This window comes from Poecilia mexicana, unplaced genomic scaffold, assembly GCF_051168715.1.
Source record: "Poecilia mexicana isolate PSO_F unplaced genomic scaffold, ASM5116871v1 scaffold_11, whole genome shotgun sequence".
NCBI classification, from domain to species: domain Eukaryota; kingdom Metazoa; phylum Chordata; class Actinopteri; order Cyprinodontiformes; family Poeciliidae; genus Poecilia; species Poecilia mexicana.
The window spans coordinates 8191469-8209372 of NW_028263380.1; the positions used below are offsets into that span (position 1 = coordinate 8191469).

Below are 17904 nucleotides of genomic sequence, written 5' to 3' on the forward strand. Positions count from 1 at the left end.
ACATTCAGAGTGCATCTTCCTGGCATTTCTGCTGTGAGTGGTCATTACACATGATTAAGAGAAGAGTTGGTGGCACACTGCTTGCTGTAAAACAGTTTTTTACTCATTCAAATCAAAAGTGATTATGCATTCACATTTTAAGCAGTCTTAAGTATTCTATATTGGTGACTAGCTTGATTAACATTACTATACATAACCATCCGTCTCTCTGTGTATTCCCTAGAGGATAACGATCCTTACCTTAATTTAGATTTCTAAAAGGCTGCCAACATTTACAAATCCCATGTGTTCCTTGAAAAACTGAGGGTTAAACAGGGCCACCGCACTAAAATATGTTCCGACTTGCTGTTATCTGACGTTGGCTCTGGGTCAATTTGCTCCTTTGCCAATTCAATGTAAAGACAAAACAGATGAGCTATCCATAATGGCAATCAGAATGAACAGCCAGCAGGCAAGAAAGTAGTTTCTTACATCTTGTATTTCCTCTGATGCCAGTTTAAACACCTGACTAAAGTAGGAAATGCATAACTTTTTAGTTTGTTTCCCTCTCTCAGTAACAGCTTCTACACAGATCAGTGATGTCAATTTGACTTCATATAGTGCTCACTGATTAGAATAAAGATTGTTTTTTTTTAGTTTCCGATACAGTTGGTCACCAGTCAGGACCTGTTAAAAGTAGAAAATCAGCCATTATCATTAGTCCATTTCCTTTCTGGATAGGCCTGAAGTAAATATGTATCTTTCATTCCATTGTTAAGCATAAATAATACATGCCTCATCTCAAAATCAGGGGTCTCCAACCCTAGTCCTCAAAGGCTACTGGCAGGTTTCCAATGGAACCTTTTTCTAACACACCTTCATTTAATGAGTAGGTCATTACCAGACACTTGCCAAACTTGATGGCATGCTGAAGAGGTAATTCAGTCACTTGATTCAGCTGTGTTGGATCAGCGATGCGTCTAAAACCTGTGATACTGTAGAAGTCGAGGACTACGGTGATTCATTGAATAACAGAGTGGTAACTCTCCCACCAGCAAATAAAACCACAGTTTCGCACCAGTCTACTGATTTACCTGTTTTTTTTGGGGGGGTTTTTCTGTGACTGATAAACCGAGGTACATCCAACTGACAAAACCTGTAAACCATAGCTGATCTTATTTCCTAACTTTTTTTTTTTCACTGAGCAGTACCACAATTATATTAGTTTGTAAAAGAAATACAGTTCATTCAGGATGATTCAGTTGGGAAAACGATCTTTTATCCTCAGTAAGTCTTTTTTCTTCCTTGAGTCTCAGATGTTGATGCATGTTTGCATCTGCTTGCAGTTGTAGGTCCATTGAACATCTTTGGACAACAGGATCAGCTTAATCAGAGATGTTGATAATTATGATTTAAATTTGGCAGTGATGACATATATAAGGTCTACCAATGATGCTTTCCAGACTTATAACTGCGTCCCTTAACCACTGCTTTCGTCTTAGGGAGCAACTGTTTCACACCGTATCTTGCTTTTGGAACAATTGCAGAATTGCACAGCTTGCTTTGTTATTGCATCATTGACGTCACAGTAAATGGACTGGAAAAAGATTGCTTTGACCACTGTTTGGGCTTGGTCAGGTGTCAAATCAGCTCAGATGTGTCGGCCGTTGTGTCTTTCAAAGCTTTCTGCATGGATGTGTCTGCATCCTGATGGTCTGCTGGGCCACAGCTACACATACTGATGCAGTCTGCTCCCACTGTGAGATTTCACACCATCTCAATTAGTTTTAGAAATTCTGGCAGCTGCAAGACTGCGTTTGCTTTACGTATCGTATCTCTCTCGTACCACACACATCCATGCACAACCCCACATTCTTAATTATTTATCTTCTTCAGGCACACACACACACACCTACTCGGAGACTTCTCACAGGACTCCTGATTGCAGCAATACTGTTTTGTATTCATATGAGAGAGCCTCAGCAGTCCCTATTCCTCTCTCCATTTCTCTCATATGAATACAAAATAGTTAAGGCGGAATCAAAAGAGATCCTTAAGATCTGTTTCATCTCTCTCTTCTCCATCTCATCTCCTTACGGCGATTTCTTTGACACTTGATTGAACTATTTTATCTTGTTAAGAGGCAACCAAGTGCAAAAGGAGAGCCCTCGGCTGTAAACTCCAAAACATGGTTTCCTATGAGTCCTCAGAATGTTAACTGCGTGAAGAGGTCAAGATTTTCCTGTCTTTAGTCTGAAGACAAGGAAATCTTCTCTCTAGAAAGAGAGCTGCAGTGTCTTACAAGAGCTCTGTAATGATGCCTCCTCAAACTTTTTGACATTTTGTCACATCCCAGCCATAAACTTTAATGTATTTTAATGGGATTTCTTTGTATTATTAAAATCTGACACTATAGGAAACAAATAATGCTAAATAATGCTTGGGATATTCAATTATATTTAGCCCATCCAGCAAGTAAATCGTCTCTGTGTGAATTTTAATCTCAGTGTAAATACAGCTGTCCTGTGCAGGTCTCAGAGGTTTGCAACAGAACATTAGTAATCAAACAACACAAGACGCATCAGGGACGAAGCTGTGATTAAGTTGAAAGCAGTTACGTTCTGAAACAGTACCCCAAGACTTAAACATCTCAAAGATGCTCCGTCCCTTGTCCAAACAGAAACAGACGACATTCAAACCCACCAAAACATGGTTGTTATTTCACAGCTTATACGCTTAGCTGTTTCTCCCTCCTAAAAATGAACTCTTTGCTGATTCTTTCCCCTTAAGAAGGATCAGTTGCTTCAGTGCGCGTGTGCTCCATGTTCTCCGATCCCCAGTCGGTCGCGGCAGATGTTTGCTCCCACTGAGCAAGGTTCTCTCAGAGACGTCTTTCCATCAGTAGTTCTCCTCCACTGTTGCGATATTCGTGCTCAGCGGACACAACAGTAATCACGGGAACAAAATATCGACTGCTGTAATAACAGATTCTACTTGTTACATTGAAAGACACAAATACTCGGAACAAATAAACGCAGCTTAAACTGCAATCTAATGCGTTTTCAACACCCAGACAGAAATGTTTGGTAAAAAGAAAAGATAAACTTCAATATTTTAATTTGCTCAGTGGTAGAACTAAAAGATTGAAGATAAGAAAAAAAAACAAAAACAAAAAAAAACTCCATGCTGCTGTTCTGTAGCAGCAAGAAGCAATATCTTGTTGTTGAACTGCATCTATAGGTAATAGTCCCTGAGTTCCTTCCGGTAACTCACATTTTTCATTTTTATTGTCCTAAATGCTATAAATGTTGTAAAAAGGAAAAAAAAAAAAAAAGAAGAAAATGTCAGCCAACCAAAGTGTGCACTGAAAAGGAACGATAATCTGTTGGCCTTAAATATGTGCTACTGAAATCTTTAAGCTGCAGAATGAGAATTCAGTTTCGTGCCAGTGTTATCACCCTCCCTCACTAATTCACCTGCAACATTTTTGCCCTTTTTTTTAATCATTTTGACAGTGACAGGGATATAGCGCGATTTAAATGGCATATAAAAAGAACCATTTATCCCAGCATACAGCCCACGTTGGTTCAACCCGTCCGTCCCCTCAGCCTTTACCCTCGCATTGTGTGCCGAGTTTCTTCTGCTCTCCGTCAACCTCTTATCCTCCTTCGATCATCCGATGCCGTCAGCAGCCTGGCAGTGATCAACACTGGTCGCTTTTTTATTGCCTTCCTCACCTTCGGGTTTTATTCAACGTACCTCTGCCATTCCACCCACCCTTTCATCTTCCTTCACACATACAAATCAGCTTTCAGAATGTGATGCCTTTCGAAGCTCGACAGTGCCGAGAGTTAAACTAGAGCACAGGACTCATCAGCACCCAAACACGGAAGCAGCACTTGTCCTTGATGCTGACTGTGCTCACGAAAAACATCCCCAATTGTTCTTACTCACACGTACTGCACACGTGCACGTCAATATCGGACAAAAACAAAAAAGAAAAAAGTAGTCGTACGCCATCACCGGAAAACGTTTCTGAGTTTTGTTTAATTCTGTAAATCTTGTTGGAAGCGTTGGGAGGTGGAGCATGAAGGACTTCTGATCCCTAAAGGTTTCATAACAGGATTAGCAGAATATCTGACTGCCTTTGGGGACGTGTGTGGGTTAAGACCTTTGAACTCCGTGTTTAATTCTTTCAAATCATCAGAACCGTCGAGACGGTCGTCGAAATGTTTACGGCTTCTCCTAAGTAATGAAAGTAGCATAAGCGCCACTTTTCAAAGTCACCATATAGACTTCTCTTTTGCTCTGCCTGCTTCCAATACACGAGCGGTTGTGTCAGCCCACATAATGCATTATAACTTCAAAAATACCTTTCGCTGCACATTTGTGTGAATATTTTCCAGTGTGTCCATCTGCATCGGTTTGCTCTGCGAGCACTTCATTCACAAGCATGGTGACAGGACTTTTCTCGAGGGTTACACTAGTCACACAGAGTCTATTGTTGAGTAGCCAAAGGCTACTGCTAACACATCAGACAGTAAGGGAATCAGAGTCTGACACCAATTATGCAGAAATGGTGGGAACTTGTTGCTAAAAGCCAACATATCAGTGGGTTGCTGTTTCTCCTCTGTATCATCTATAGCTCAAGGCTTTGTGAGTGCATGTGGGTATGATGATGTGGATACTAAAGGGACCAGGATTTCTCCTCTGCGTCTTGGACAGAGATAAGCATTCAGCTCTCTGACTTTAAGACCTGCGCACTGAACAGATTTATGATCGTCTATCTTAAGCCTCAGGTCAAAAACGGTAAAATAAGTCCAGCTGTCCAGTCCGATTTGTGTAAAACGTTAAACCGAAGTGCAACGGATTGTAATGAGTTTGCCTAAATTGCCCCGACTTTTTTCCTTTTTAATTTAAATCACTTAATATGACACACTCTGTAAGGAAAATATCTTTGGGCATATTTGTGGAAAAAAAACAAAACAAAAAAAAAAAAACAAGAAAAATTATTAATATATACACTTTTTATTAAAAAAATATTTTTTTCATCTCATTAATGGTTCTCTAGTTGCAATTAACTTAATGATTTTCCACTATGTTTTTCCTTGTGAATAATGTTTTCAGGGGAATGTTATCTACAAGGGTGCTAAATACATCCGTAGTTGTGGCACACATTTTAAGAATTTTGAAAACTCTGTGTCTTTTCTTTCTCTTCACTACTACAGGCTACCTTAGTCATATGAAATACAACTAAAATTAATAAAAATAGCTATATAAGGATTGTTCAAGTCACTGCAAAGCATTGGTTGAATGCTTTTACCTTTTGCATCACATGCAGCTCAGCACAGTTGCAACCTAATGATTTATTTCTCTTCCCACTGTTGCTCTTCACTTGTTAGATCAGACTTTGTTCTGTTCTCAGAGAAAAAAAATAGACAAACAAAAGGTACATTCCATAGAAGCTGACATGAGCTAACCCACTTTTATAATTAGTTGCAGGCATTGTGGACTTCTGCTGTGAATGCTGTTTTCAATAAGGACCCAAAGAAAGAGAGTACCAGATATAGTATTTATTTATTTATTTATTTATTTTTTGCCTAGCTGAGCCTGTCCACAGTATCCTTTGAAATGCTCCAACACAAATACTTAAGCAGCATATTATTACGAATGCACTGCGGTTATGCTGGTGCACGTACACGAACCGGCACACAGCTTTTCAGATCCATCGGACCACCAGCTGGCTGACAGCTGTCTGGGCCAAATTGAATGGGAGATATTTTGACAGCATCATCTTTTTGGCATCTCGACTGACTTTAAAATGCTGCTGCAGACTTATTGCTTTGACTGACACTGTGGACTCGTTGTTGAATGTCCCTAATCTGATTCATGTGATCCTCCTTATAATAGTATATGTTTCCCCTCATTTGTGCTAAGCGCAGACTGGTTTCCTGTCTTCAATTTTCTTTAATCACAATGTTACTTTTATAGTAACTTCAGTGTCCTTCAAATGTGCTATACGTTTTCAACGTTTTTTGTGTTTTGTGGGGGTTAAACCCACAAACTTCAATGTATTTCATCAACATTTTTTGTCACAATCATGTGAGAAAAAATATTGTACAAATTGCTCTGTAGAAGCATCTGTCATGGTTGTTCCATCTCCAAGTGATTTGAGGTGTCTTTTCTACCAACTTTGGCCATTTGAAAGTGAAATATTTTCTGTCTTGATTGCTAAACAGCTCAAGTTCAGGTAGACTATATGAGAAGCACCTGCAAACATCAATTTTCAAGTGATTCCACAGGCTCTCAATCAACTTGAAGAAATTCTGCCTGTTTGAGAGTACAAGTTAATATAAATTCATACAAATGGACATTTGGATTGCACGTCATCATGAGTGAAACAATAAGCACATCTTCTTTGACTCTTACTGTCCAATTTTATATCATACTTGACAGCTACTGTATCTTCTTTTCCCCCTCTCTTCAGTCTGCATTTTCTGGTCTTCCACACGGAGGAGGTCCACGATGTGCTTCGGATCTGGGACGGTCCACAGGACGGGGGAGTCCTGCTGAGGGAGCTGAGTGGGTCGGCGTTGCCCCCGGACACTCACAGCACCTTTAACACGATCACTTTGCAGTTCACCACGGACTTTTTTACCAGCAAGCAAGGCTTTGCTTTGCAGTTTTCTGGTGAGCAATGAAAATTCAGCAACCGGATTGGAGGTTTATAACACGAATCATCTTCCATGAGATAGCTATGCCATCAAATTAGCTTTTTTTCCATATTGTTTCAATGATCTAGTGCCTGCTTGCTCTTGCAGTCTCTACGGCGACCTCCTGCAATGACCCGGGCATGCCCACTAACGGCACCCGCGGCGGCGACAGCCGGGAGCCCGGGGACCACGTGGTGTTCCAGTGTGATCCCGGCTACGTCCTGCAGGGGGCCACCAGAATCACGTGCACAGAGATCAATGGTCGCTTCTTCTGGCAGCCAGACCCCCCAACATGCACAGGTACTCTGTAAACACAGCATGCAGCAATTAATTATGCTCAACCTCTCTGAATTGACATCAGCGCTTATCTGAATGTTATCACACACTTATCAAAGCTGAGTAGCGATGCCTAATTGTGTTATACTTGCTCTTCCTAGCTTGCTAATTGCAACGCATAACACAAATTATAATATTTTTAGAATTTATGTCAAACAAAATAGTTTCTACATTTTGTAAATATTTGTTTTTCTCTTCCCATAGCTCCGTGTGGTGGGAACCTAACCGGTCCAAGTGGGCTGATTCTGTCTCCAGACTATCCTGAACCTTACCCACATGGAAGAGAGTGTGACTGGAGAGTTACCGTCACACAGGACTATGTCATTTCGCTCAGCTTTAACCAGTAAGCTTTGTCAGCATAGAAAATATTGCATAATGTGCAATACCATATTCCCACAACAGTTGTAACTGCAGGACTTGATAAACGATTAAGCTTATAGGCTACTTGTCTGATATAAGTTAGATGTGAGAATTTTGCACTACTTATTCATGCAGCAAACGTTCAGATTCCTTTTTAATGCGACTGTCTCTAACCAGTTTCAGCCTGGAGCCCAGTTATGACTTCTTGCATATCTATGATGGGCCAGACTCCCTGAGCCCCTTGTTGGGTAGTTTCTATGGCACCGATGTTCCAGATCGCATCGAGAGCAGCTCCAACACGCTCTTCATGGCATTCCGCAGCGACGCCTCCCTCAGCAGCAACGGATTTGTGCTGCAGTATACAGGTACAAATTTTTGGTTAGACCAGGATTCTACAACCTACAGCTGCAGAGCGACATGTGGCCCTTTGGCCCCTCTCCTCTGTGGCTTTTACTAAACCAGAAAGGAAATGCAACAAGAAATGGTAATTTTGGGAGTTTCTCTGCAAGTTAGTATGCAAAATCAGGTTTTTAAAAGTAACTAGCTTTGAACTATGCAACCTGTCTTGCCTTTCCTCCACCCCCCTCCCCAAAGTTTTAGAAAGGATTTTTACTGTTCCAAAAACTAAAATTAGAAATAAATTTTGATTTACATTTATTAACTTTCATGATAAAACATGTTATGTTTCACATAATTACAGTAGAGCATACTTTTTTGCTGTTTTAGGCATGTTTTATTTTGTAGTAGCAGTGGAAAAAGTGGCTCTTTAAATAGAAAAGGTTGCTAACCACTGGGTTAATCAAACATGGCTTTGAACCGGACTGGTCTGTGTCTCCAGGAAGTTTCTACTCTCTAGTGTCTTAACTAAACTGTGAATTTTGAACAGGATTGGTGCCTATATGCTTGAACATTTCCTGTGTTAAGTTCTTCTGGCAGATTGAGAATTGAGTCTCAGATTCTTGCAGATTCTTTATTTAAAACCTCATCAGAAATCATCTGCTATAAACCTATGGGGAAACATGTATTTGCCTTTTAAAAATGGGCTAAAAACTTTTTTAAGATCTCTTAAAATTTGGAACTGGAAAAGTATGTTACAATTTTACAAACGCGTAACATTCCTGGTCTGCTCAGTGGTGGTGGTATCGACGCATACGTCGTAGCCTGCTAACGCATATAATTACGAAAATTAAAAGCTGACAATCTGCATGGTTAAGCTGTTTTTGATCAGTGAAGCTGCACAAAAGGCTTCCAATAAATTAAAGCGAGCAGCATTTTGTTGTCTCGTGTCAGAGCTTGGCTGACCGCAGCACATTGTTTGGGGAGGTTTAGATTTATGTGCTCATGTAAGGCACACTGTACTGCTTATCTATTGCAAAATTATAACAGAAGTCCTTGAAAGAGGGCCAGCGTTATTCTAGCATAGCACATCGATGTGCTTTGCATTCGTTTCTCGTCCTTATTGAAGGGGAGACCTTAGTGTCCGAGTGTGAAAAACCATTTCCTTACAAATATACAGATGCTGACCAAGCTTTAAATTAGACAGGGCATCTTTATTTAGGTCTTCTTGCTTGAGGGAGCAGTATTAAAACTTCCCAAATCTCACGGCCTCAATTAGAATTGTTTAAGATATCAGACACTTAACCGATTCCAAATCAACCCTGAGTTCTCTGCTTTCGGACTGGGTTCTGGTCTAAATAAGACAATTGGGGGATTTTTATATCAGTGTACGCTTGTGCAACCACAGTACAGCAATTCATTTGCAACCCCTCCCCTCTCCCAAAAATAAAAAAAACAAAAATAGAAAACTGTGTTACAGAGCCTGCTTTTTAACTCACTCCCAGCAATATTCACTGCGGTGTGTGATACCGAGTGTGATTATTGTATGGCCAATCTGGAAGAGCAGATGGACCCAGTGTGTTGCACAGGGAAAAAATACCTCCTTCACCCCACTTCCAATTCTCCACACTAATGAACCATAACCAAATAATCCATAAATTACCTCCTCGGTTTCAGAGAAGCAACATGGCACAAAGACGCATTTAGCTCAGATTTTCGGGTAAGTTTTGGAAAGAGATCAGCAAGTTGATGCTTTGGCCCAGATAGTTATTGGTCAGGCCACCGCTACAATGTAATTATCATAGATCCATGCTGTTCTGTCAGCCACTAGACCACACAGTTTTTACGGCTTTTTGTTTCTGTGTTCGGAGCTCTTTCACTGTCGCCAAGGGAACGGTACGACTGAAATATTTTTCCATCTCTAAGACGAGGTTGAATAAAACCCACGTAAATTCAGACATTTTTTTCATTTTATATTTTTTTTTTATACCATCTACCATGGATGGTTCAGGGTGTAAATCTGTTAAAATCTGCAACAGGTACCCATAGTCACAGACCACATTCAGTTTTATTACCCTGTAAGTCTAAATTATTGGTTTGTGCCTGGTCAGCTCCCCAGGCAGGTGCTTAAATAACACACATTTACCCAAAGTGACACGTCCTCACCTATAAAACTGAATTAGAAATGTGATTCATCATAAAGCGTGTGACACTCACTTTTAACATCTGAAAGTTGCAGCAAATATCTCTATTAAACTGACTACGTTGCACTGTATTGTAGCTGGCTTGTGATGTACACAGAAGAAAGTCCTGGGATGAATAAAATATTTAATTTTGCTATTAAGTTGGAATGAAAATCCTCTGAATATATGGTGCTCTGCAAAAATATTCATATCTCAGACTTTTTCAGACTTTGTCATGCTACAGATATAAACTTTGTTACTAGAACTTTGCGATTGACCAGCAAAAATAGTTCATAATTGAAGTGAAATGAAAATTATATCCATAACACAGGAAGTGTTATGGATATAAACCTGTTTCTCCTGTTGTAATCTGTGAAAATCTATTTAGCAACTAGATTTAGTTTTGTTAGTTTTTGACTGGACAAATACATGAGTATATTTTTTATCTGATGCCTTTCATTGCAGCTCTGTCTGTATGTTTGTGGTTATATTCCAGTCAAGAGGAGGAGAAGAAAACTTTCACCCTAGGTTCAAGTATTTTGCAGCCTCTAAGAGGTTTTCATCCAGAATTGCTCTATATTTACCTTCAAACATTTTCCATCAACTCTAACCAACTTCCCTATCTTTGGCCAATAAAAGCATCCCATAGCATAATACTGCCTCCCCAATTTTAAAATCTTTATTTGTAAAATATTTGAGTCTTTGTCATGTCGTTTTCAGCTTTGACATAAAATCCACATAAAATACTTTGACTTCCTTGGTTGCAACAAAAAGGATATTGGAGCAACTATGCATTTGCAAGATGCAGGACAATTAATGACAGTACATAAAGGTTATGTGAACTTCACATGTATTTAATAACGCCAGACATGAGACACATAATCTGTTAACTTTTGTAAAAAAAAAAAAAAAAAAAAAAAATATATATATATATAAATATATATATATATATATATATATTTCACCTTCACTGAAATTCCAGTGATGCCTCACTTCTTATTTTTCTGTTCGGAGCTTGTATTCATCAAATTATTGACAGACTATTTTACATATTTTTGTCATGTGTTGAGTTTTAGGTGATTTTTTTTATTTATTTATTTATTTTCCCCTGACAATTGAAAAACTTTTGACCCACCTTCTCTTTTGTGTGTCAAGTCATCAAATATTAAAGTTTGCTCTGAGAACCGAATCTGCTGTGCTTAGGAGTGAACTAAATGGCTTCAGGCATCTTTCCTATGTTTATCTTAGCTGAAAGGGTGTGAAGTGTGCCAAATTGACAGGCTGCATCTCACATGCACATTTTGCACCTAGAACAATGTGCTGCTAAATTAAGCAAGACATCTATCTTACGACCTCAGGGTTGGTGATTGATATGTGGTTAAATGCAGAGCGTGTGAGAGGGAGCTTTGGCAGGGCAGGGCGTGTATTTGCGCACGTTTGATAAAGAAAGCTTGCGTATGTGCATTGTCTTCTCAAGTTAAGAGCACAGAGAAATGTTGTTTGAGAAGCAGTTGTGTACAGTCAGCAGACCTTGGGCCAGAGCCATGCCACTTTCAATCAGCTGCCTGTCTGTTTTCACAACCATACATACCCTAGTAGCCACAGATGAGAGGCTAGTGTCAATGGCTGGAGAAAAAGTGGCAGTCATTGAGATATATTTACTGAAAGCGGGACAGAGCACAGAGTTGCAGAAAACTGGGAAAACAGGGGAGGAAAAAAAAAAAAAACAGCCATAAAGAAAAGGAGTTGGAAAACCAAGTGTATAAAAACCCTCGGGCGCATAACATTTTCTATTCCAGCATATCTAGTGCAGCAAAAAAAAAAAAAAAAAAAAAATCATTATTGAAGACCATGTGCTTCCATCTGTCACAGAATTTCCTCTCTGTTTCTTCTCGCCACAGAAAACCCCAGGGAATCTTGCTTCGAACCTGGCCTGGTTCGTAACGGGACACGGGTGGGCACCGATCTCAAGCTGGGCTCCACTGTCACCTACCACTGCGACAGCGGCTACACGCTGGAGGGAGACCCGACGCTCACTTGCATCATGGGGGGAGACGGCAAGCCGAGCTGGAACAAGCCCAAACCCATCTGCATGGGTAAACACTGACATCTGGAGTTGATTGTTCAGAGCACAAACCATGCCTCGTGCTTATAGGTTTATCGCACGTAAACATTCATATGGCTAAATCATCATGTGTTGCGTTTCTACTGAGATATGTCCCGCAGGTACATATTTGCCGAGCTGTGTGGGTTTTGTGAAAATATGCAAGTGTAGTTTTGATTTATTCTGAAGTTTCAGAAGAGAGCAGCCTGCTTTGCATATCTTCCCCTTACACTCAGAGGGAACTGCGTCACTCTCTGATATTCCTTTGACACAGCTACCGCACGCAATGCATGAACCCCTGGAAAGCTGGTAAAAGATACCTTGACAGCACAGAACCTGCTTCAGACTCGGCGTGTCGGGTGGAACGGTTGCTACACACTTGTACTGGCTGTACAATCCAGTTCAGTCACACAAATCCACTGACATCCAGGGACATTCAAATATGACTGGATGGCTATAATTCAACTCAGAAAGTTCTACATCCTGTTTTTAATTGAGAAACGGTTACTAAACAAAATCATAAGGCTTGATACTAAAGTCACTTGTGTCTGTCTTTTCCTCAGAGTGAGATATCTTTATCTGTCTGTTTATCTCGGTTAGCTTTAATGGTTATGGCTTACAGTTAATGAAAGCCCTGAATTAATTTTGTCATAAAATTTGAATATTATGTAAAAAAGTTGAATCCATGAATACAAATTTATGTGATTCGACGAGGCAGTTTGTATGTTGAAAATATATATTTGAGAACACATATTGAATATTGGGAAGCACTCGTAACCAGTTATTTTCAGCGTAATAGTCATTAACTCTGTTTTAAAAAAATGTTAAGAGTGTTTTATGGAGGGCATCATTTTTATTTTATGTTTTTCTTACCCATATCTGCTTTAAATTTCCTCTTTAGAAAAATGTGAACTGAGAAAAATATGGACCTGTTTAATTTCCTTCTGGGATTAACGCAGTACTTTTTTAACTGAATTGAATTAAAGGTTCAGAGCATATTTTAGCCACAATACAGACAAAGAAACTCCACTATTACATATGTGGAGTAAACCTGCTGTGTTGTTCATCCTAGAGGATTCTGCATTGAGCGCAAAATCCGATAGAACCACAAAAACACTTGGGCATTACTGGCATCCCATACGAGCTGCCGAGAATAAGTGGAAGAACTCATTTCAATCTTTCTGGACTTGTAGAGAGTGGTTCATAGGTGTTTTGCCTCACACTCCAAAATAAAAAATAAAAAATCAACATCACTGTTTTAAAACAGAGCTATGTGGTGGGGGATGCTGTGCACAGAAGCATTGCATTTTCCCAAACTGCTTTCACGTTTTAAGAAGAAACAACACAGTAAAAAACAACGGTAACAGTAGCAGCAGCAGAGAGCATGGAGTTTACCAACACAACAAAGCCAAACCTGTTAGAAGTGCGTCGCGGTCTGGCTTTCACGATTTCTAGCGACACTCTAGACATTTGCACTTGGAGGGAAAATTCTATTTATCATACGAGTGTTATTGCGGAAGTAAATTGACCTTTAAGTGATCTTCACATTTATTTAGATACCTCTGGACAGCAGCCCTACAAATATCCAAGCTCGTACAGAGCATTTTCAGGGGCTTTAACTTGGAGAGGAGGCTCTGGCCTCATCACACCCAGGCTAACCCAGATGGACACTTGGAAAACATGGCAATTTCACTGTGGCAACCACCAGGGACATCTTCCATCCAAACCCCAATCACACAAGAAAAGTAATTTAGGAATGATGGAACAGAGAGGATGGAGAGGAGGAGTAGAAATGGAACCTTCCCCTGTTACCGTTAGACCTTCCTTTTATGTCTGCCTGCTCCCACTTTATGGTCCCTCTTCATGTTTGATCCCTATGTTTCTCTGCAGCGCCATGTGGTGGACAGTACTCCGGATTAGAGGGAGTAGTCTTGTCCCCTGGTTTCCCTGGCAACTATACCAGTTCTCGAACCTGTTTGTACTCTGTAGTCGTGCCCAAGGATTATGGTAAGCCATGGTTTTTTTTTTGGTTTTTTTAGTGCGTGAGTCTGTAAAGTGGGTTATTTGTGTTTGTTTATAATAAAATCATTCAGCAATCCCCCCAAGAAGCTGTGATCAAACAGAAACTATATTCTTCTTCCTTACTGAACTGTGTTATTTTCTTACTACTGGAAAAAACAGAGGGAAGCTTTTTTTTTTTTTTCTTTCCCCGGTATCTGAATATTCTCAGTGACAGGAAAGGCACACGAAAGCATTCTGGTGTTAAACTGTTAAAAGCTCACACAGTCGCTGCTTTTTCACCTCTAATCAAGCTGCTACTCCTGAGAGCTTTGTTGAATGCATGTATCCTACTTTATTCTACTCAAAGTAAAATCACACAGTGACCGACGGAAGCATTTCCACAGGACTTACATTTCTTTCTTTTCTTTTTTTTTTTCTTTCACAGTACATCGGTAGAATAAGTAGTGTGCTTCATTATGAAGCACACTACTTATTCACCGTGTTTATCAAAAACACACCTACACACAAACACAGACAAAAAATATATATAATTGCCACCTGGAAGCTTCATATTTTCTTGAGTTACACTCCTTTTTTTTGGCACTTCCATCTTAAAGGTCATCTTTTCCCTCCAGTGTCTTATCAGATACTACACAAGCATCAAATTATTTGGAAGGCAAAACAATGCTGAATACAGCTCAAATGAATCAATTCAAAATGTCCTTCGCTTACTTGTCCAGGATGTCTCTCTGCATCACATTCTCAAGCAGACTGTTTGCTCTTGCTCGGTTTTTATCTCTACTTTTCCTCCAACCACAGGCTTTTTTTAATGAGTTATCAGCATCAGGTCTCTTCTGGGAAAAGCTCCTGTCATGGTTAAATTACCCCCACAAAAAAAATGCATCAGCTTGTGTTTGACTTTGGGTTTATTTCACCCCTGTCTTCTGACTGTTGAAGCCTTTATGCACCTCTCTTGAACCCAATCATCTGCGTATTTCACTCGCTGAGGTCACAGTGAGGAAGAAAAAGAAAAAAAATTTAAATGATTAAAATTCACATTTGCATTTTCCTGGATAATGACGGCAAAGCCCAAGGCAGCTCACTTTGTCGTGCAGAAAAGCAAAAGCTTTTTTTCTTCATTCTTCCAGCTTCTCATTAGGCTCATGCGCCAGGCTAATAATAGGGTATTTTACCCAGTGCGGATGGCTGGGTGGGTATCACTGTGACCAATGGTTTTACCTTATTGACAATGATGATAGAAATGTGCAAGAACATATTTAAAATTGGGAGAAAATTCCCAATGCTGGGTCCTGTTGAAAATAGAAGACTGTAGGGGACCAACAAAAAGTAGGTAACCATTATCCATACTGCCTCTGTTGAGTATCTCTCTCTGTTCGTCCTTCTCTTTAACCTGCTCCATTTATAAAAACTAGATGATTGACTATAAAAAGCCTGACTTTTGTTAAAGGAAAACCGGTTTTACATCTTGGTTAAGACGATGAAAGCTCTGTAGTGGAGTTTTAGCTCCACATCATTTGACAGATTGCCTGTCTCTGTAAATCCCTGCGTACTGACAGGCCATCAAGCCCAGACAGGTTTCCTGATCCCCCTTGTAATGTCAGTTTTTGGTTTTGTTATCATAACTGTCATCATAATCTTGACTGAAATTGCTGTTGATAACCCTCTTCTTTTTAAAAAATCTGGATAAAGCAGAGCACTATTTTTATGAGTCTTTAGTCATCTTAAATAAACTGAAGAGCATTTTCTGTGACTTTTGCAGGCAGCGCTTTCAGTTCATTTTTCATCTTTTGTTCCTTGCTCTGTCTGCGTCTCTTTCCCAGTGGTGTTCAGCCAGTTCGCCTTCTTCCAGACTGCTCTGAATGACATAGTGGAGGTTTATGATGGACCAACACAACATTCCCGGGTTCTCAGCTCACTTTCTGGAGTGCACACAGGTATTGTACATGCATTTTTATAGTGATCTGTATTGAACTACGTCACCTAATCACATTGAGGTGCATGAATGACACTGGACGTTTGAGGTATGGCAAAATTGAATGAAGCGGGTGCGATTGTTATCCCGAGTTGTTCTTGCTAATATAACTATGACTTCTGCTTATTCAAGTCTATCTAATTCATAAAAGTTAAAGTTGAAAATAGCTGGCTTTGACATTCGTCATGGTTGAGTGCGCCGCTGTCTGAAAAGCGGGACATCATGTCCAAATGTTCAGCACCTTTGCACATCCAAAATGTTGTGGCTACTTTTTGTCAGGTTTCTTGTTGGGAGCTTTGTAAGACAAAGTGGCCTTACAAAGAGCCACTTTGCCTTCTGAGCCATACATCTATCCATCTGCTCCACTTCTTCAAAGTGGTGAAGAATAGTGTAATGTGAAGGAAAATCATTCATTTCTTTTTTCAAAACAAAAATTTGAAAATGTAATGCGTTTTCATTCAGCTGTACTGACTTGTACATTTTGTTGTCAAATCTTGTGAGGTTTGTTAACATTAGTTTATTGAGAGATGGAATAGTTTTGCTAGTTCAAGCGGTTTTACTGGGTGAATAGTTACTGCAGCAATTTCTTTTCACTTTTGCCAGAAGATTTCAGTTGAATTTAAGTTTGAGTTTTGCCAGGGGTATTATAATGCATAAATATGTTTGAATTATAATCCATGAATATGTATTTCTCAATATTTGCTTCAAGTCATTTTCTGCTCATAGTTGAGCATATCTTCCTCTCTCAAGTATTCTGCAGCCATTAACAGGTTTTGCTCATCTTGTCCTGTATTTGGTGTCATTTATCCTCAACTCTGACCATCTTCCTTTTCTTTACTTTAAGACAAAAAAAATGTATAGCATGTTGCTACGACCAACATGTTTTAGCATGGAGTTAATGTGATCTGGGTCATGACTAGCTTCTTTCACATTTATTGTTCAAATGTGACTTTTATGGATTTATTTCAAAAATGTTTTGTTTTTTTGTGTATTATTAAGCCCATATTATTAATACCTAATTCACCCTCCTGAGCCATGCATCTATGCATCTCCTCCAGAATACCATGGGCCTCCTTTTTTTTACCAGCCTGTCATTAGATAAGGAGACAGACTTTACCCTTCACAGACAGGCAGGGATGGATGGATGGATCAATAGATGGATGGAATCATGTTCCATGAAATGTTTAAAGCCTGTGATATTGTTTATCTATATAACCTTGCCTTAAAACTTCTTGAGTTTTATGCCAGACAAAAGAAACGAGCATCAGTTTCCTTCAACTTCACAATTTTGTGTTGGGCTATCACAAAAATTGCATTGACTTTTTACATCATAACATAACTACATGTAGACACTTTGTTGAACTTACAGCACTGACACATCCATGCTTACTTTCTGTATCAACAAGACAATCAATAAAGTACGTACTATAATTTAATGATGGCTTTGCAGCCAAGAACGTATGTTTTATCTAGGTTTATTAAAAATGTGTATGAATATACATTGTCATTCAAAATACAATATTTTATATCTCAACTTCAGAGTCATTTGATTCCAATTTTTACTTTGAGAAACTGTTCTTGTTCAGTTCGGCTCGCTAACCTTAGGGATACAAATATTTTGGTTTGAGTCTAACACGGCCTCAGAAAAGTCAATTTGCAGTTCAGTAAACAAGATGCCGTAATAACTAAGTACTTTGGGTGACGGGTTCACTGAGTTATCCAACCAAACATGGCAGACCTGATGTACTTAAGAAAGAGAAACATCTGTGTTGCACTATGCTGCTTTGTAACTGTCATTAAGGTGTCTATAAACCGATATTCTCTATCTGTACCTACCAAACAGGTGTGCAGACAGCAAAGCATAGAATTACGCAGATCTACAATCTTTCAAATCCAATC

General features: G+C 39.4%; 1 protein-coding gene across 1 annotated transcript in view; it reads left to right on the forward strand.

The window, feature by feature from the left end:
• Positions 1-17904, forward strand: part of csmd2 (CUB and Sushi multiple domains 2) — a 108435-nt gene that overhangs the window by 31338 nt on the left and 59193 nt on the right. The window contains exons 18-24 of the mRNA XM_014985606.2: positions 6467-6669; positions 6801-6992; positions 7233-7371; positions 7566-7753; positions 11809-12003; positions 13902-14018; positions 15854-15967. Of these exons, the coding sequence (XP_014841092.2) occupies positions 6467-6669; positions 6801-6992; positions 7233-7371; positions 7566-7753; positions 11809-12003; positions 13902-14018; positions 15854-15967 (1148 nt within the window). The remainder of the gene's footprint in view (positions 1-6466; positions 6670-6800; positions 6993-7232; positions 7372-7565; positions 7754-11808; positions 12004-13901; positions 14019-15853; positions 15968-17904) is intronic.